The following is a 19014-nucleotide window of genomic DNA, read 5'->3' as shown; positions in this document are numbered from 1 at the left end:
ATCTTCCTCATCTCCATCATCATCATCCTCATCTTCCTCATCATCTCCATCTCCATCATCATCATCATCATCACTGTATATAGGAGGAGTTAGGTAGTACAGTAGCTAGAGTTCTGGTCCTGCAGTCAAGAAAACCTGAATTCAAATCCAATCTCAGACATTTCCTAACTGTATGATCCTGGGCAAGTCACTTTACCTCTCAGCGCTTCAGTTTTCTCAACTATAAAATGGGGGGTGATAATAGCATCCATCTCTTAGGGTTGTTGTGAGGCTTGTATCAGGTAATAATTGTAAGGTACTTAGCACAATGCCTCACATATAGCAAGTAAATGTTAATAATATATAACATAATAAATAATAATAGTAAATGCTAGCTGTCATTATCATTATAATATGCAGTATGTGAAAAATGCAGAGTGGAATGTAAGCTCTTTGGGGGCAGGGACTGTTCATTTTTGCCTTTGTATCCCCAGAACTTACAACACAATATCTGGCACACAGTAAGTAATTGCTTAATCTTTGCTGAGTTTAGTTCAGGAAAAGCCATAATCATACCAACCAGGAGTGGGGAAAATAAAGACAAGAAGTTTAATGTTTTATCACCTAGTGCACATAGGTTACAGGGTGAAGTTACCACATTTCTAAAAATTGAAAATAAGAAGTCTGCTTTTGTGCAAGGCATAGCAAGGCTAAACTACAGGGTAAGGAAGCATCCTTGTGCATCACTGTCCTCTTCTGATGCCTCATAATTCTAGGGAAGTGACCCTGTGTTCTAAAAGGCTAAATTGTTAGATTGCAAGATCCAGTGTGTTTGGCTATTCCAGACCTGCTTTGAGAAAGTCCTCAAAACAGAGTGCATATCTGTTGACTAAGAACCAGCTAAGACTGGAGAGACTCAGCACCAGTAGGTTCACCATGGCAACCTTAATAATAGCAGCTCATATTTACACAGGGCTTACTATGTGCCAGGCACTGTGTTAAGCACTTTATAATTATTGTCTCATTTTATTTTCACAACAACCCTTCGAAGTCAGTGCTGTTATTATCCCCACTTTACAGTTGAGAAAACTGAGGCAAACAGAGGTTAAGTGACCTGCCCAGAGTCACACAGTGTATGAAGCTGGATTTTAACTCAAGTCTTTCCGACTCCAGCCATAGAACTCTGTCCACAGCAGCCACCAAGGTGCCTAGTCAGTAAAAACTGAATCAGATCTTTTCAAAAGGACCTAATTGTTTCTCAATTCTCAGTCACACCATTTAAAATTAAAAGTCCCTTTAAAAGTTCAAAGTATGGGGCGACTAGGTGGTGCAGTAAATAGAGTGCAGACCCTGGAGTTAGGAGGACCTGAGTTCAAATCCAGCCTCAGACACTTAACACTTACTAGCCATGTGACCTTAGGCAATTCACTTAACCCCAATTGCTCTGCCTTCCCCCTCCAAAAAGCAAAAAAAAAAAAGTTAAAAGTATTCTATTCAGTGAAAGCCTTTCATTTTTACATCTATAAATGTACTTGATAAAGAAAGGCTTCCTGCTTATGTCCCTTTCTCCTGAGGCTAAGAGTCTTCTCCCCTTTGCAGGCTCATCTGTACTGACTGTCTGAGTCTATGTGACTTGGAATGGATTTAGCTAAACTGGCCTATTCATTATTTTATGAGTTTAAGAAACCACAGGTGGAAGGTTAAGAACCCCTAGACCACCTTCCCCTCCACACACACACACACACACACCTCCCCCCTTCTCATTTTAAATAAGCCTCAGAGAGATTAACCAGTTTGCCTAAGATCTGGCAGGTAGTATGGAACACAGCCAGAATTTGAACCCCAGGTACTCTGTCTCTAAGTAATAACAGACTTTGACATAGTACCTCAAAGTTGCAGTATCTCTTTTAATCCTCACCACAACCTTGTGAGTTAGCTTCTATAGATATCATTATCCTCATTTTGCAAAAGAGAAAACTGGAGCTTAGAGAGACTAAGAGCCTTACTTGACTCATAGTCACCTATTTAGTTAAGTGAGTGAAACAGGATTTGAACTCAGGGTCTTCTTGAATCTAACACTAACATTCTGACTACCATGCCATGGTTTGATCTTCTCATTACACCACATTGTTTCACCTCTATGGCCTCTACAGGAAGCTGGAATCTACTGGGATAGTTTACTGTAAAAATAAACTAAACCTCTAAATATCCCCATCCTACAACTGAATTTGAGTTAACTGAAATGTTCATGTGATTCTTATGTATCTCCACATAGCCTCAATCAATATAAAGAAATTTGTAGTAAAATGAATCTATATGTTTGAGGGTGGGGTTGATTGTTTTCCTGGAGTCATTGTCCACACAGTGACTGAAATGGAGAAAGGAGGGTGTAAAAAATGGACTCCCACTCTCCCAGCTCCCTCCAGTATTTTGTACTCCTCTTGGAATGAGTGCAAACTATTCTAGATTATCCTTCCTACTGTCTTTTCCTACTCTTCCTTCTTGGAACCTTTTTTCCCCCTGCATCCTTCTATTTCCACAGTGGCAGAGTTAGACCGAATATAGCTAGAAGAAAATAGGGCAACCTTTAATTTACTTCTCCTTTTTCCCATCTCAAGAATCACCATGGACAGCTCCAGCTTGGCTAAGCAAGTAGGGCTGGTCCCCATGAAACAGAGTCTGAAGCTTAGACTTTATAGCACCAAACATGGATGAAAAGTAAGCATTCAAATGGTGTCTTAATATTCAATTCAATTCAATAAGCATTCACTGAACAATTACGATGTGTAAAGCACTGTATTAGATGCTAATGAAAGACAAAAAATGAACAGTCTCTGCCCTCATGGAGTTTATGTTCTGCTGGGAGATACTGCCAAGTAGATAGGGTTAGGGAAACTCACTGGATCTGTGATGTCATTGGCTTAGGGAACTTCCTTGAGAGCAAATTCCCTTTACCAATGTAGAGGGTATGGATAAGTAAATAGAAGATGATTTGAGGAGGGACAGAGCACTAATGACAAAAGGAATCAGGAAAAGCTTATTATAAAATGTGGTTCACAAGTTGAATCTTGAACCTTGAAGGAAGTTTAGTATCCTAAGAGGGAGAGGGAGTGGGGAGGAGAGGGAAATTCCAGGCATGGGGAACAATATGTACAAAACGGTGGAGGTAGAAGATGAAATGTTGAATTTAAGGGAATAATAAAGAGTATACTTTGATTAAATCCAGTCCAAGTCCTATGGACTCAGACATATAGGAGTCAGTCAGTACATATGATCTTGCAAAAGAGAGAATACTCAACCTAAGGAGAAAAGGACCAAGGCATAAGTACCCTTATAGATCTAAAAATGAAGGAGTTTCACTGAATAGAGTACTTTGTACTTTTAAGGGGACTTTTAATTTTCAATGATGTGCCTAAAAGTTAAGAAATATAGGTCCTAAGAATCCAAATTTTTAAATATGATCCGGTCATTTATTACCTAGGCAGCTAAGTGGTGCTGTGGATAGACCACTGGAACTGGAATCAGAAAGACTCCAAAGAAAGTTCAAATCCAGCCATAGAAACTTAGTAAGCTGTGTAACCTTGGACAAGTGACTTAACCTTTGCCTCAGTTTTTCTTTCTGCAATATGGGAATAATAATGGCACTCACCTCCAGGTTTGTTGTTGTGAGGATGAAAGCACCTCATACATAGTAAGCACCATATAAGTATTAGCTATTATTATTAATCATTGTTTAGGAGGTTATGTGGGAAATACACATTTATTAAGCACTCTGTGTCAGGCACTGTTCTAAGCACTGAGGATAGAAATACAAGCAAAGAGAAAGCCAGTCCTTGATTTCAGAGACCTCACATTCTAACGGGAGTCTGAGAGACAGAAGCAGAACCAGGACAGGAATGAAGAGTGGCCGTCCTGGGCCCTTCCCAAAAGAGACCCCTAGGAGGAAGTCATCAGTGAGAGAAGGGGTCTAGCTTGGTGGAAAGATGGATCTTCCCTAGTGAGAGACAGTCAAGGCTTCATAGCAAAGTCCAAAAAGTCAGAAGCAGAGCCAGCAGGGGATTGAAAGTTGGATGGCTTGTTCCTTCTCCCTAAGATTCCAAACAGCAAGCACAGCATTGGTAGTAAATAGAGTTCCATGCCAACTGTTTGATAACTGTGTGGGCATGTGAGTTATCAAGTCAGATAGAATAAAAAATGTATTTCTAAGGAAAGAAAAGACTATATTTTATGTCTTAAATTAAGGTTTTTGTATTTTTGATAGATGCATAAGTGAACTTATTTTTTTACATTAGCAGGAAAAATGCTAGTGGCATATGACTTTTCCTTTTGTGTTCAGTAAAGTCATTTTAAAAATTCATTTATTTTGTGATCTCTATCATTTGCCTATTCCCTTGACCTCTAGAGGATTGAACAAGAAGTCAGAAAGAGGTGGTTTGAATTTTCCAACTTAAGAATAATTTTTGTTCTTCAAATAACATGGATGCTTCTTTAGAGAAAGCTTAATTATATAGACTATAAATAAAAGGTGTGGGGGGAATTGATTCATCTACTTGTGAATATCTGGGTTATACTTTGCTTCTTTGATATTCTGCACACTGTGTCATATTTGTCAACAAGGATCCATTAAATATCTAGTAAACCTACCCTGCACTATTTGTTTCTGTACTTTTGGGGGGGAACTCTTCAAAATAAGGGCCCTTGAAATGACATGACATACACAATATAAAACAAGAGAGGTGACTTGTATAGAGAGCTAACTTTGGAAGTAGGAAGCACACACACAGGCACAGACAGACAAAAACATACATACACACATACATACAAGATAAAAACAAAGTGGTAAAGTACTTGGTCTATATTTCAAAGAGATGGAAGAAAAAGGGAAAAGGACCTACAGGTACAAAAATATTTATAGCAGCTCTTTTTGTGGTGGCAAAGAATTGGAAATTGAGGGGATGCCCATCAATTGGGGAATGGCTGAACAAGTTGTGGTACATGATCATGATAGAGTAGTATTGCGCTGTGTGAAATGATGGGGAGGGTGGAGGGCTGGTTCAGGAAAAAAACAAGAAACAAAACCATGGCAAGACTTATATGAAGCAATGCAAAGTGAAGTGAGAGGAACCAGGAGATAATTGTGCACTATGAGAGCAATGTTGTAATGATAATCAACAGAAAGATTTGGCTACTCTGGTCAAGACAGCATCAAAGGACTCATGATGAAAAAATGCTATCTACATCTAGAGAGAGAACTAATGAACTCTGAGTCCAAATTGAAGTATGATTTTCTCTCTATTAATTTTTTGCAATATGGCTAATATGGAAATATGTTTTACATAATTTCACATCAATAATTAATTATATCATTTTTCTTGCCTTCTCAGTGGGTGGGGGAGAGTTGGGAAGGAGGGAGAGAATTTGTAACTCAAAATTTTAAAAGTATGTTAAAAATAATTAATAAAAATGGTTGAAGACTATAAAAATAATGATAAACACAAATTACAGGCATACCTTATTTTATACAATCAATATCTTCCTGAACACTTGGTGTGCAAATCAGATCTTTACAAAATATATTTTAAACTCACTAGGGTAACAGGCTATTTAAGAAGAATTCTGGTATAACTCTTTTATAAAGAAAATGACCAGTCATTAATTAATTGTCCTATTTTATCCAAATCTGGATCTATCAAACTATGCTTAAAATGTGGGCTACTCTTAAAATAAGTCCAGCTACTTTTTGGCTCTGTTCTTTGGCCCTTTGACTACTGCATTAAAATTATACTATGGGTGTGGGCAGGTGGCAAAGTGAATGGAGGACCAGCCCTGGAGGCAGGAGGATCTGAGTTCAAATCCTCCTTTAGACCTTTACTAACTGTGTGACCTTGGGCAAGTCACTTAACCCCAATTGCCCTGCCTTCCCCCCTCCAAAAAGCAAAAAAATATTATACCAGGGTAGCTGGGCCATGAAGGAAGCTAGGTATTTTAAGAAGCAGGGGAATCCATTCCAGATATGGAGGAAAGCCCATACAAAGACATGAAGGTGGGAAATGAAAGGACGAGTTTGGGGCATAGAAACTGGACCATACTTTAGAAAACAAAATATATGAAGGGAGGGCAATGTGCAAGAAAGATGGAAAGAAAGATAGGCAGGAGTGAGATTGAAAAGGGCTTTAAGTGTCAATCTGAGGAGTTTGTATCTTATCCTAGAGAAAATAGGGAACCACAGAAGGTTCTTGAGGAGAGGAGTGACATAATCAGGTTTGTGCTTTAGGAAGATGATTTTGGTAGCTTTATGAAAGATGGGTTGGGAAGAGGAGAAACTGGAAAGCAGGAGTCCCATTAAGAGGCTGTTGTCCAGGTGGGAAGTAATGAGGGCCTGAACTGGAGTGGCAGCTAAATTAGTTAAAAGAAAGGAACTGGTGGGCTATTTGAGTTCCATTATTTCCCCAGAAAAGGAAGAATCTTTCTCCAGCAGAGGTGATCATGACCTATGAACTCTCACAGCTTTTCACTGTTTTGGTGATTTCAGGCTAACCCACCCCGCTTTTTCAAGCACACTCAGAACAGTCCGGTACTCCAAAGGGGGAGCAATCTTGGCCCCATATTCACAGGACACTTCCTTTAGCGTACAACGCCCTCCTCAGGGCAGCAACCAAGGAGGATTTTTCTTCAAGACTCTGGAGTGTTCCAGTGTCTGCTGCGTTTAGATACATAGCAGCACCTGGCTCATTCTCACTTCACTAATCTGCAAATAACAGAGAAGCTCTCCCCAAACAGATGGTTTTAACCCACTTCTCAGTGATGATTTAATTGCAGGAAGCTGGTGTGGGGTCTCCTATTACCAAGAGTTCATTACTTTTATGAAACATACTGCAAGATATTTGCTAGGACACCATGAGGCATGATCATAAATAATTAAAACTAGGGGACCCTCACCAAAGCAATCGAGCTAGTCCATTTATAAAAGCAGGTGCCTGGCTTTTCACTGGGCTTGTTCATACACAGATCTGCAGGAGAGGCTTTGGTAATTGGCCAGGAGGCTTCTCATCATTAGTTTGAATTAGAGAAGGATTTTGCCCTTTGTTTTTGTATCGCCAATAACACAGTGCTGGGATGGAAGGAAGAAGAGAGGAAAGGAGAACATGGGAGAAAAGAGGAGAGCAGAGAAGAGGATTTATTAAGGGCCTGCTATGTGCCTGGTGTTGCAAGTGCTAGGAATACAAATAAAAACAAACAAGACAATTCCTTCCCTCAAGTAACTTATACTCTAATGGGAGAAGACAATACATAAGGGGTGTTGGGAAGGAAGAGATATCAGCAAGAGGGCATGTGGGAGGAGACTTCAGGAAGCTTCATGGTAGTAGAAACATAGTCCTTGCCAAGATAAGGCATAAAGCTCACCAATAAGAGCCAGGGGACATGTGTGGTTATTGTGTAAGACCCAGAAGGGATCTCAGAGGTCACCTAGACCAACCCCCTCATTTTACACATAAGGCAACTGAGGCACAGTGAGGTCAAGTGATTCTGGACACAGTTTATGTTGCCTGCTGCTAACTCACAGTGGATTCTTGCTAACAAATAGACAGTCCAAGCTGGTACTACAGACACATTTTTTCAATTGTCCAGGTGAGGGTAAGATCTTATACCTGTGAACATAGAAATAGAAGAAAAGGGGAAAAAAGAACGAAATTTTCCTTGGTAGTTTGTCCTGTTATTGGTAAAGGACACAGAAATTTTCCTCTCATTTCTAAAATAAATGGGTCTCATTCAGCGTGTGAAGGAGCACGTTCTTTTCAATAGAATGACCCCTATTACAACACCAGCTTGTTGGCAGCTTGTTTCAAGGAGGAAAATGAGTTCTATTGAATAAATATGGCTTGTTTTCCCACATTATTGCTCAGTAATTATATATTTTTCTCTTATTTACATTTATTAGTGTGTGATGCCATCCTGCATGTTACCTGAAACCCAGCTGATCTAATTAAACCACCAATATTGTAGATTACCAGCTGTGATGAAAATGATGGCTTGAGTCTTTTTTGTGTATTTATTCTTTTGTGTAAGTTTATTTATTTATTTTTTAGCTAATGGTCTTTCCACTGTTTATCAAACACTTTAAACTTTTATGCCATCTTGGCATGGTTGACAGTTCTCTTTAAAAATAGATTTTTTAAGGTATGTGCAGCTATTTCAAAATGGCAATATGTAATCTGCAAGCTGCTGTGTACATTTTGGTTGCTAAGTGCAGTATTTAGCCCTGTTCTCCATGCAGTCAAGCATATCTTAACTCCCTGGATAATAATTGTTATTGGAATTTGCTGAAGAAATTTATGGCCCATATGATTACTTCCACAAAAGAAAACGATAGAAAGTAAATAGAAAGTCACGTGATTCTTAATTTAAGAAAGTTATAGTGGGTTCCTTTACCAAAGGTGATAAAAACACCTGTCCTTTTTGGAAGGGCAGGGATATTGGAGGGATGGGGAAGAGGGGGTGAATTGAGAGGCAGTGTGATGGCATGCAGATAGTCCTGGAGCATGATGGAATCCCAGATTTTCTACCTATATGAGTCAGGGGAGTCATTTAATTTCTAGGCCTTGGTTTTGTCATCTGTAAAATGAGCATCTTAGACCAAATGTTTGGCTTTTTTTTGCTTTTTGGAGAGCAATTGGGGTTAAGTGACTTGCCCAAAGTCACACAGCTAGTAATTGTGTCAAGTGTCTGAGGCCGCATTTGAACTCAGGTCCTCCTGACTCCAGGGCCAGTGCTCTATTCACTGCACCACCTAGCCACCCCATATGTTTGGCTTTCTCGCTCTAAAATCAGGAGTTCTTAACTTGGGGTCAGTAAACTTATTAAAAATATTTTTATAATTCTATTTCAATATAATTGATTTCCTTTGGAAGTTTATTTTATATATTTAACAACATTCTAAGAAGGGACCCATAGGTTTCACTAGACTCTGTATGTGAATGATATATCTAGTATCTTTCTCTCTCTCTCTCTCTCTCTCTCTCTCTCTCTCTCTCTCTCTCTCTCTCTCTCTCTCTCTTTCTCCCTTCCTTCTCCTCCTCATTCTTTTCTTTTTTATCTTCCCCTGTTCTTTCCTTCTTTCATTTCCTTCTTTCTTTTTTGCTTTCTCCCTCCCTTCCTTCTCTCCCTTCTTCCTTCCTTTCCTCCCTCCCTCCCTCCTTCCTTCTCTCTCTTTTTTTTTCTCTCTCTCCCCCTCCCCAAAATAATATTTAAACTCTCATATCTCTCTCTTCTCCCACCCCTTCTACCTCCTCTTCATACACTGTCTTCCATCATTAGAAAGTAAGCTTTTAGAAGACAAGGACTTTGGTCCTCATGTGTAATTGTATCCCCAGTGCTTGGAATATGTCTGGTACACAATACATATTTAATAAATATTGTGTGCCTGTGTGTGTATATATGTAGCCATCATCATGTCAACCTCCTTCTCTGCTCATAAACCTTCAATAATTCCCCATAGGATAAAATTCAGGCTTTCTTAACCTGGCATTCAAAATCTTCCATAGTCTGACTTGTACCTACCTTTCCTTCCAAATATGAACCATCTGCCCCAGGCAAGATGATCTATTCAGTGTTTTATAAGTACATCATACTCATTTCTACCTTTACACTTGGGTTCATTCCATTATCACTCATTTACTATGCACAACTTGTGCTAAATACTAGGGATATAGCCACAAAAATTCCCTGATTTGGGAAGCTAATGTTCTACTGGAGTGGGAGTGAATGTGTATACAGATAAGTAAGTACAACATATGAAGAAGACAAATCTAAAATAGTTTTTAGTGAGGGGGAGTACTGCCAACTAGAGAAATCAGGAAAGGGCTCCTGTTGGAGATTACATGAACAATTAATCAATCATTCAAACAATAAGCAGTTATAGTCTATAAGTCAGACTAGGCATTTTTATCTGTATCATCTCATTTGTAATTCATTCTACATTTTCTAGTATTTTCGTTATTTTTTCCCATTATCTTGCCTTCTCCATAAGACTGTGGGTGCCTAGAACAGAGGTGGTGAACTCTCAGCCCTCAAAACTCAAAGTGTGATCCAAACCAGATTAAAATGTTATTGGAAGATTTTTTAAATAAAAATACAACATAGATAATGTTAATTTGTGGTTTTCTAAGTCAATATGTGGCCTACAGAGATCTATTTCTATTTGAGTTTGACACTGCTGCCTAAAGGACCATATGCCACACATCTTTATTTCCTTGACAACACTTAGCCTGGGAACTTGCACATATGAGGTGCTTAATGAATGTTTGTTGATTGGTTGACTTTCTCTCTTCTCTCAAGATAATAATCAAGCATATTTTTGTCAAAATCCTGACTTCCTCCCTACATTAATACCCAGCCACCTCCATGTTAACTTTCATCAGTGCTTATAGAGGATTCATTTTCTTACCATATGTGTTCTTCTCTTTCTTTCCTTAGTCCCTGTGACATTCCTCCCCAGAGTACTGGAAAAAAAACTTAGAACTGTACAAGTATCCTCTATAATGAAAATTCTTGGAAAAGCACTGCCAAGGACTGTAATTAAGTCTTCCAAGTATTCTTGTTTGCCCAAGAATGAACTGTAGACTTTCAGAATTTTTTTTCTTTCAAATACATGTTTAAATATCCAGTCACTACCCTTCCATTTTGTCTGCTTTATGTGCCAAATCCAGATAGTTGGAAACATTGGGGTGACTGATTTTTCTTACTTTTCATATGGATGACTTGTTTCTTTTAGAGATATTAGAGTGTGGAAATATATGAAATTATATAATTGCCTAGTTTGGGTATGGTGATGGACCCTAACAAAATATTTGACTTCATTCTGTTTCTGGACATTAACTCTATTTTCTGTGACTGCAAGACATAATTTCCTATTTTGGAAATCTAGTCAACAAACATATCCATTAAGTGACCAAGGTATATGAGGACATTAGTACCCTAGCACATTGTGTCTTGCCTAAGGACTTACTAGAAATGAGCTTCTCTCAAAGCCGAGTTGATGAATGATTCAACGTCTTTACCAAAGGATAATCTTAATGAAGGTGTCTTTAATGTGGAAGAATGAGAAGACAAATGATATGCATTTAACAGTTATGCCTTTTCTGGCTCTACTTTTCTGTCTCCAGGTCCCCATCCCTGGGTAGTTTAAGCGTAGTGTATTTATCCTTAGTGATTGATCATTAAATAGTGCTGCCAAGAAGTATGTCTGATGGGCCCTGGACTATCTGGTGAAATCTCAAGGCACTCATGCAGGGTTTGTTCATCTCAGAGTTTCATTGTACTTCTGTAGCATTTGTTGGTCCAAGGCCTGTGACGGCAGTAACAGAACTGGTGACTTTTTATCCCCATCCTCTTTGTCATTGTCTCCGTCATCTTCTCTCTGTGTCGCTCTCTCTTTGTCTTTCTCTCTGTCTCTGTCTCTGGTGCTCCCCTCGCATGGCTGATGGATATGCAGAGTATGTGGGATGAAGTGAGTGGTACTGTCACTGAACTGATGGTGTTCAGTGACTCCTCGAGCTCTTGGCTGGTCTGTACTGCAGAAACCTGACACCCTGACCACTGAGGCATAAAAAACAGAGAATTGGAAGCCTCAGCCTGTCAGGCACTAGAGCGTCCCCCAGAGAGGCCTCTAGATGTGAGTGTGTGAGCGTGTGGTTGCATGGAGGGGGGCAAGCGGGGGACTGGTAGTAAGTGGGGCTGGCCAAAGACAGAAAAGAATTGGGAAATGAAATGTCTGTTCATTGCTATTCATTGGAGTACTGTTTATTGTTTTTTAAACCAGCATCTTTGACTGATTAGTGTGCACTGCAAAGCTGTGGATAATGCACAGTCATGTCATCGTGAGTTGGAAAGGAGATGAACAGAGACCAACATCTTCAAACTGAGCTTCTCAGAGAAGATTCTCTCTCTCTCTCTCTCTCTCTCTCTCTCTCTCTCTCTCTCTCTCTCTCTCTCTCTCTCTCTCTCTCTCTCTCTCTTTCTCTCTCTCTCTCTTCATATATCATCTATGTATTTATGTATCTTTGTATCTGCCTACCTCCTTATCTTTATCTGTATGTCTATCTACCTATGTATGTATATAGCTACATCCCTAGCTACCTCTCTTCTTTTTTTCTATGTATCTATTTATGTATGTATGTATGTGTGTATGCATGTATCTATCCATGTATCTACGTATCTATCTATCCACTTATCTCTCTTTGTATCTACCTACCTCCTTATCATTGTCTGTATGTCTATCCAGCTATGTATCTACATACCTATGTATCTATCTCTCTATCTACCCACCCATCTATCTTTGTATCTACTTACCTCCTTATCTGTGTCTGTATGTCTATCTAGCTATGTATTTATGTATTTACCTCCCTAGCTACCTCTCTTCTTTCTTTCTATGTAATGATTTATGTATAATGTATGTATCTATCCATCCATGTATCTATCTGTCTGTCTATCTATGTATCTATCTGTCTATGTATCTATGTATATCTATCTGTCTGTATCTATCTATCTATGTATCTATCTATCTGTCTGTCTGTCTATCTATCTATATCTATCTGTCTGTCTATGTATCTATCTGTCTATGTATGTATGTATCTACCTACCTGTCTGTCTGTCTATCTATCTATCTATAATCTATCTATCATCTATATATCTACATATCTACCCATTCCATTTTCCCTTATTTGCAAGGTTCAACCTAGGGAAGGGCTATTCTGAGTGAAAATTGGAAAGAAATAAAGCAGAACACATGAGCAATGGCATGTGGACTGGGCCTTGCAGTTCAAATGGTGAAAGGAATTTCTAAGGATCTGCAGAAATGACCCCTTTTTTCTCTTGGTTCTTCTGAAAAGATCAAGGCAAGATTAATTCAACAGGAACTTCTGAGGGCTATTTAACCCCTTTACACAGCAGAGCTATTCTAATTGGTTAATTCAGAAATGGTTGCTTTGGGTCAAATGTGGGGAAAGTGTTGGAGCTGGAGAAAGGGGGCCTCACTTTTTTATTACTGTGGGAAAGTCACTTAATCTCTCTAGACCTCAGTTTCCTCATCTATAAAACAAGAGTGTTTTTCTAGATTAGCTTCAAGATTCATTCCATCTTTAAATCTATGACCCATATATTGCGTGCTAAAGCTATGCAGATTGATGTCTTATCCTCCTGATATAATTATAAGCTCCAAGACTAGGTTCTCTGTCAACTAGACTTCATTTCCCCTAGAAACTAGAAGAATGCTATGAGTATATAGTAGGTGTATTACAGACAGTTTTTGAATATAGTATAGAAGAATCTTTTCAGTCAGTCAATAAGCATTTATTAAGCACCTACTGGGTGTCAAGATCTTTGCTAAGTACTGTAGATGCAAAAAGTCAAAAGGAACATCCCTGTCCTCAAGGAGTTCAAATCTAATGTTCAACCAGCCCTCCCTTCTTGTTGATTTTTCTGATTATAGAGTGTCCAGAATAACTTACTGAAACCAATGTTTTCTAGGAAGAGGCAGAGCTGTTAGCATGTCTTGAGGAAAGAAAGAAGCTAATTCCTTAGGCCTATGAAATGGATAAGATGAACTGTCCAGTCCATAATTGTCCCAAGGAATGGATCAGAGCTTTTTTTTTTTTTGGCTTGGACTCTTATTGGACCAATTGCCTCCAAATGTGGGTTACCTACTCCTTAGGTCAACTCTAATCTTATTCCGTACTGTACCAAAGTTCTAATGCTATTGAATTTGAGATAATGATGTCCACGTCCCATGATACTGGGAATGATGTGATTGCCTGGCATGTTGGTTGAATCTGATTGGTTGGATCACATCCTCTATGATTCCATTAACCAAAAGATCTTGTTAGCACCTGAGCTTATGAAATTGTGCCACATCTCCTATGTAATAGCTTTCTGAAAAACTAAAAATGTAACTAGCAGTTACTAGCAAGATACTTGCACTGGTGCCAATTGCAGTACACAAGGTAATTCACAATTCTTGGCAGTTTGCCACCAGTTTAGAGTTATAGGTTCTGGTTCTAGAATCACAAGGGTTTCAAGCTACTTTTCAGCAAGGAAAATCTTATTTCAGAATAAAATGGAGCTAGGACCCCCTTTCTTGATGTTACCCACTGATTCTACCATCACATATAGCCGTGGGACTCAGCTTAGAGAAGCTTAGGAGTAGAAAAAGAAAAGTTCTCATCCACCTCCTGCCCACCTGGTATATTCATAATCTTACCCCTTGCCCCACATTAGCTGGTCCAAAATGGACTCACTTTAATTCACAAACAATTCAAAAAGTGTTTAGGAAATTCACAAGAGATTCTAGACACCAGCATTGGATTATTCATTGGTGTCTTTAGAAGGTCCAGCAGGAAGGACTATCTTAGGGTGTGAAACTTTAGGGTTTTCACAGGTAAAGAAGTACAAAATCAGAACAGATGGATTATGGGAAGAATCGACCCATACTAGAAGAAACCTATAGGCCCATTATAGAGGAGTAAAGATAACCAGTGCAAAGGGACAGAAATAGGAAATGGAATATCATTTTGAGAAGGAGTAAGAAGCCTATGTGGTCTGAATCACAGTGTAAGTGAGGGGAGTAGTGTGCAGTAAGACTAGAAAGGTAATTTGTGATCAGACTGTGAAGGGATTTAAATGTAAAACAAGAAGTTATATTTGATATTTGAAGCAATAGGGAGCCATTGGAGTTTGTTGAGTAGAGGAGTAATCAGACCTGTGCTTTAACAAAAATCACCCTTTAATTTTAGCTATAAATCATAACTGAAGCCAGAGTTCTCTACATCTTAAACTCAGATTTGCTCTCCTATCCCTAGATCAGTTATGGTTATTTCACTATAAGTTCCTTCCTGGAAATCAATGTCTTTTGACATCATTCTTTGCATTCTACCTTACATGGCTGCCCCAATCACTCAACAGAGATTTCTCATCACTGATATTTTCTTATTCCTACTTCATACCATTCTAAACTCATGGGAACCCATCTTTTTCAGGCACAGAGGAAAGCTGAAAGCCTTGCTGCAGATGTGACCCCTTGATTCATTCATTTGTTGACAAGGCTCTCTGTTATTTCCCAAGGTCTTTGTATGGCAGGCATAGCTTAATCGCTGTCGGGGCAAGTTGTTTTCTACTGTAACTGTTAGTTTTTGCAGTTATTGTTATTTTATTCAAGTCATTAGAGAGGATTCCAACACCCTTATTTCTTTTAATTACTATTTGCTATAGAGCCCCATTCTTGTTTGCCTTATCTCTAATTGGACATGGACCTTATCCCCATTTCATTTCTTTTCCTTCCTCCATTCTCTTTCTTTTTGCTTCTGCCATCCACCATCTTTGGCTTCCTCTGCCTGGTCTACTTTCTTTAATTTGTTCCCTTTTTCCTTGCCTTCTATCAATTGTTTTCACTCCTTTTCAGTGATTTTGTTTCTACCCTTTTTAAAATTTTAATTCAGTCTTTTTTTCATGTTTTATTAAGTCATTTGCATTTTTATATATCATCACTACACACTAACCATCAATCCATAGTACCCTCCTTTATAACAAACAAATAGAAATCACCAGTTTCCGTGCCACATGGTATCAAACAGTTATACAAAACTATTCAATATCATGTCTACCATTGGTAGAGTGTTAAACATGGCAAAGTGGTCACGCAGGAGATAAAGCACCAAGACCTCGAGTCAGAAAAACCTGAGTTTAAATCTGCCCTAAGATGTGTGACCTCAGGCAAATCACCTAACCTCCATTTAGCCCATCTGAAAAATCAGGGATCATAGAAGCATCTACCTCAGGGTTGTGAGAATCAAATGAGATCATGTGTGTAAAGTGCTTAGCACAGTGTCTGGCAAACAGTGGGCACTATATAAAGCTAGTTACTGTTATTATTTTGGCTCCACAGCCTACCACCACTATATGTTTCAACACGATCCTCTAGATGGACAGTTAATTTTTAAAAATAAGATGAGCAGAACTTTTTTTAAACAGAATTTTGAAAATTAACCTTACAATACTTGGTTTAATCACACCAGCAGAGGGAAGAAATGCAATCCTCCATCATCTCATTCCTACTGAGGATTAAGAAAGCCACCATGCTAAAGTTGAGCAATAATTGTTATTTAAAGAACAATCAGAAGGATTTGCTTCACTTTGGAGCAGTTCAGAAAAAATGTTACCTCCCTTATTCTATTTCTATGAAAAATTGATAAAATGACAAAAGCCAGTGTAACCAAAAGTTCCAATTCCCTAAACACTAAAGGTTTACCAAGCAGTCTAAAATGACTGACTCTGTCTCTCCAACAAAGTGGCTAGAATAATGCCTCTGTGTCTCATATAATTTTAGATTTCAGTATTATTTTTGTGGCTCAGTTGTTTCAGTTGTGTCTGACCCCTTTCAGGTTTTTCTTGGCAAAGACCCTGGAGTGGTTTGCCATTTCCTTTTACAGGTCACTTTACAGATGAGGAAACTGAGGCAAATAGGGATAAGTAACTTGCCATGGGTCATACAACTAATAAGTAAGTGTCTGAGGCCAGATTTGAACTCAGAAAGATGTCTTCATGACTTCAGACCCAGTAACCTATCCCTGTGCCACCTAGCTGCCCAGATTTCAGTGATGTTGTGGTTCAGTCATTTTTCAGTAGTGTTCAACTCTTTGTGACTCTATTTGGGGTTTCTTGGCAAATATGCTAGAGTGCTTTGCCATTTCCTTCTGCAACTCATTTTACAGATAAGTAAACAGAGACAAACAGAGTTAAGTGACTTGCTCAGGGTCACACAGCTAGTAAGTGTCTGAGGTAAAATTTGAACTCAGGTCTTCCTGACTTCAAGCCCAGCTCTCTATACACTGCGGCACCTTGCTGCACATTTCCATAAATGTATTTAAATAAACATTAATCTGCAAAGCTAAAACGTTGAATTAGGTCAGTGGTGTCAAACTCAAATAGAAATCTCTCCCTTTGGGCTGCATATCAACTTAGAAAACCACAAACTAACATTACCTATGTTGCTGTGTATTTCTATTTGTTTTTAAAAACATTCCCCAATTTCATTTTAATTTGGCTTGGCTGCACTAGGGACTGTCATTAGAGCTTGAATGGGCATGGGCAAGTTTGATGCCTCTGGATTAGATCACCTTTTTGCCCTCTTTCAGATCTAAATTTCTGATCTTAAAATGGGAAAAATAATTCTCTGCTGATTAAAACAAAAGGCTGTTGTAATAATGAAAGTGAAAGTCATTTGTGTTACTCTCAAGTGAGGATTGGGGCAGCTAGTTGGGACAGTGGATAGAGTGCTGGCCTGGAGTTAGGAAGACTCATCTTCCTGAGTTCAAAATTGTCGCCAAATACTTATTAGCTGTGTGACATTGGGCAAGTCATTTAACACTGTTTGCCTCAGTTTCCTTACCTATAAAATGAACTGGAGAAGGAAATGGCTAACCACGTTAGTATCTTTGCCAAGAAAACCCTCTATGGGGTCACAAAGAGTCAGATATGATTAAAAAATGGCCGAAACAACAACAGCAAAAAGTGGCTTAGTGGATAGAGCATTGGATTCAGAGTTACTAAGACTTGGATTTAAATGCTGACCCTGAATGAGTCATTTCACGAAGTTTCTGAGCCTGAAATTCCCTCATCTGTAAAACAAGGGAGTTGGGATATGGGGCCTATAAGACCCTTTCTGTAGCCTTTCCAACTGTCATCCTGTGATCCTGTAAGTCAGCTAATGTCTCTGGGCCTCAGTTTCTCTGCAAAGTGAAGAGGTTGGCCTGGATTACTTCTACAGTGTTTCCAGCTCTAAATCTGTGCTTCTAGATCTGTGCTTCAATGGATGATTTGTGGCGACCCAACAAAAGTCATCATTGAAGAATAGTCTTTCTGGTGATGAGCCTTTCCTCACTTAGCTAGTTGACTCACAGATCAGAGACCCCAGAGCTCTTCTTAGGGCCCACATGCCAATCCTTTCTGGGTTGGTAAGATCCAATAAAGCCTGCTTTCTGTTAGTATAGCCTTCAAGGTCACCCAGGGTCACCTCCAAGTTACAGAGAAGCACCAGAGCTGGACTTGAGTGGAATAATTTAATTTATTAAAGTAATTTAAATTCTCAGTTCATGTTGTTGACTAAATATGACTTCAAATCAGAATTCAGAATTTGTCTATGTTGATTTTGTTCCAAAACGTAACTGTGCTTTTTTATTAATTAATGGTTTTCTCCCCTCTTTTCTGCTTTTCCTTCCTCTCCTCTCCCCAAACCCCAATCCTTTCTTTTCCTCATTAAATATAGGGAGTGAGTTTTCTGGAAGCCCTTATAGCCACCCACAGTATTCAACATACAATGATTCCTGGAGATTTCCCAACCCTGGACTGCTAGGTGAGTATTGCCTAACAACTTTGACTTCCTGTTGTGCCACAGGCCTGTCCCCTTCTACATCCATACCATTCTCTTCTGTGCATTATGTTAACTTTCAATGCTCTCTATAAATACACTTCTAAAATAAGAAAAACCATTTCCTCCAGTCAATGGTCTTAAAAATTATCCCATAATCTATAGTGGACAATATAATAATGATCGGTCAACTGTGAGGAGTCACCTAATATTCCAGAATACAAAGGAATAGTCATATACTACCTGAGGGGGAGCTTCAAGTAGGGGCAAGAGAATCTGGACTGGTTTTTCACTCCTAAACAAACTCTGTGTGTCCCAATCCTGGTCATTTGCCTTCAGTAGTAATCATGTGCCCCAACTCCACCCATCATTATGATATACCTTTTATAGCACCTTCAGGCCTTACTTGCAATAACCCTAAGAAATAGGTAGTCAAACTAACTTTATCCTCATTTTACAGATGAGAAAATTAAGGCTTAGGAAGGTTGTGAATTGTCCAGAATCACATAGCTAGGAAAAGTCAGATTCAAATTCAAGTACCCTCTAGTGAGCACTGTTTCTAATGTACCAAACTGCTTCTGTGTTCATGTGCCCCAAGGGTGTCCATTCCCTCCTTCCTC

The 19014-nt window shown here is 38.9% G+C and overlaps 1 protein-coding gene across 1 annotated transcript in view; it reads left to right on the top strand.

Annotated features, from left to right (window-relative positions):
* The window catches only part of PAX5 (paired box 5), a 341577-nt gene that overhangs the window by 306320 nt on the left and 16243 nt on the right, over positions 1 to 19014 (top strand). Inside the window, exon 9 of the mRNA XM_069085433.1 lies at positions 18293 to 18379. Coding sequence (XP_068941534.1) covers positions 18293 to 18379 — 87 coding nt within the window. The remainder of the gene's footprint in view (positions 1 to 18292; positions 18380 to 19014) is intronic.

This window comes from Petaurus breviceps, unplaced genomic scaffold (assembly GCF_028583685.1).
Source record: "Petaurus breviceps papuanus isolate PSGF00001 unplaced genomic scaffold, PetGlider_PUasm1.0 175, whole genome shotgun sequence".
Classification (NCBI taxonomy): domain Eukaryota; kingdom Metazoa; phylum Chordata; class Mammalia; order Diprotodontia; family Petauridae; genus Petaurus; species Petaurus breviceps.
The sequence above is the reverse complement of the archived record's forward strand: the minus strand, read 5'-3'. Positions and strand labels throughout refer to the sequence as shown.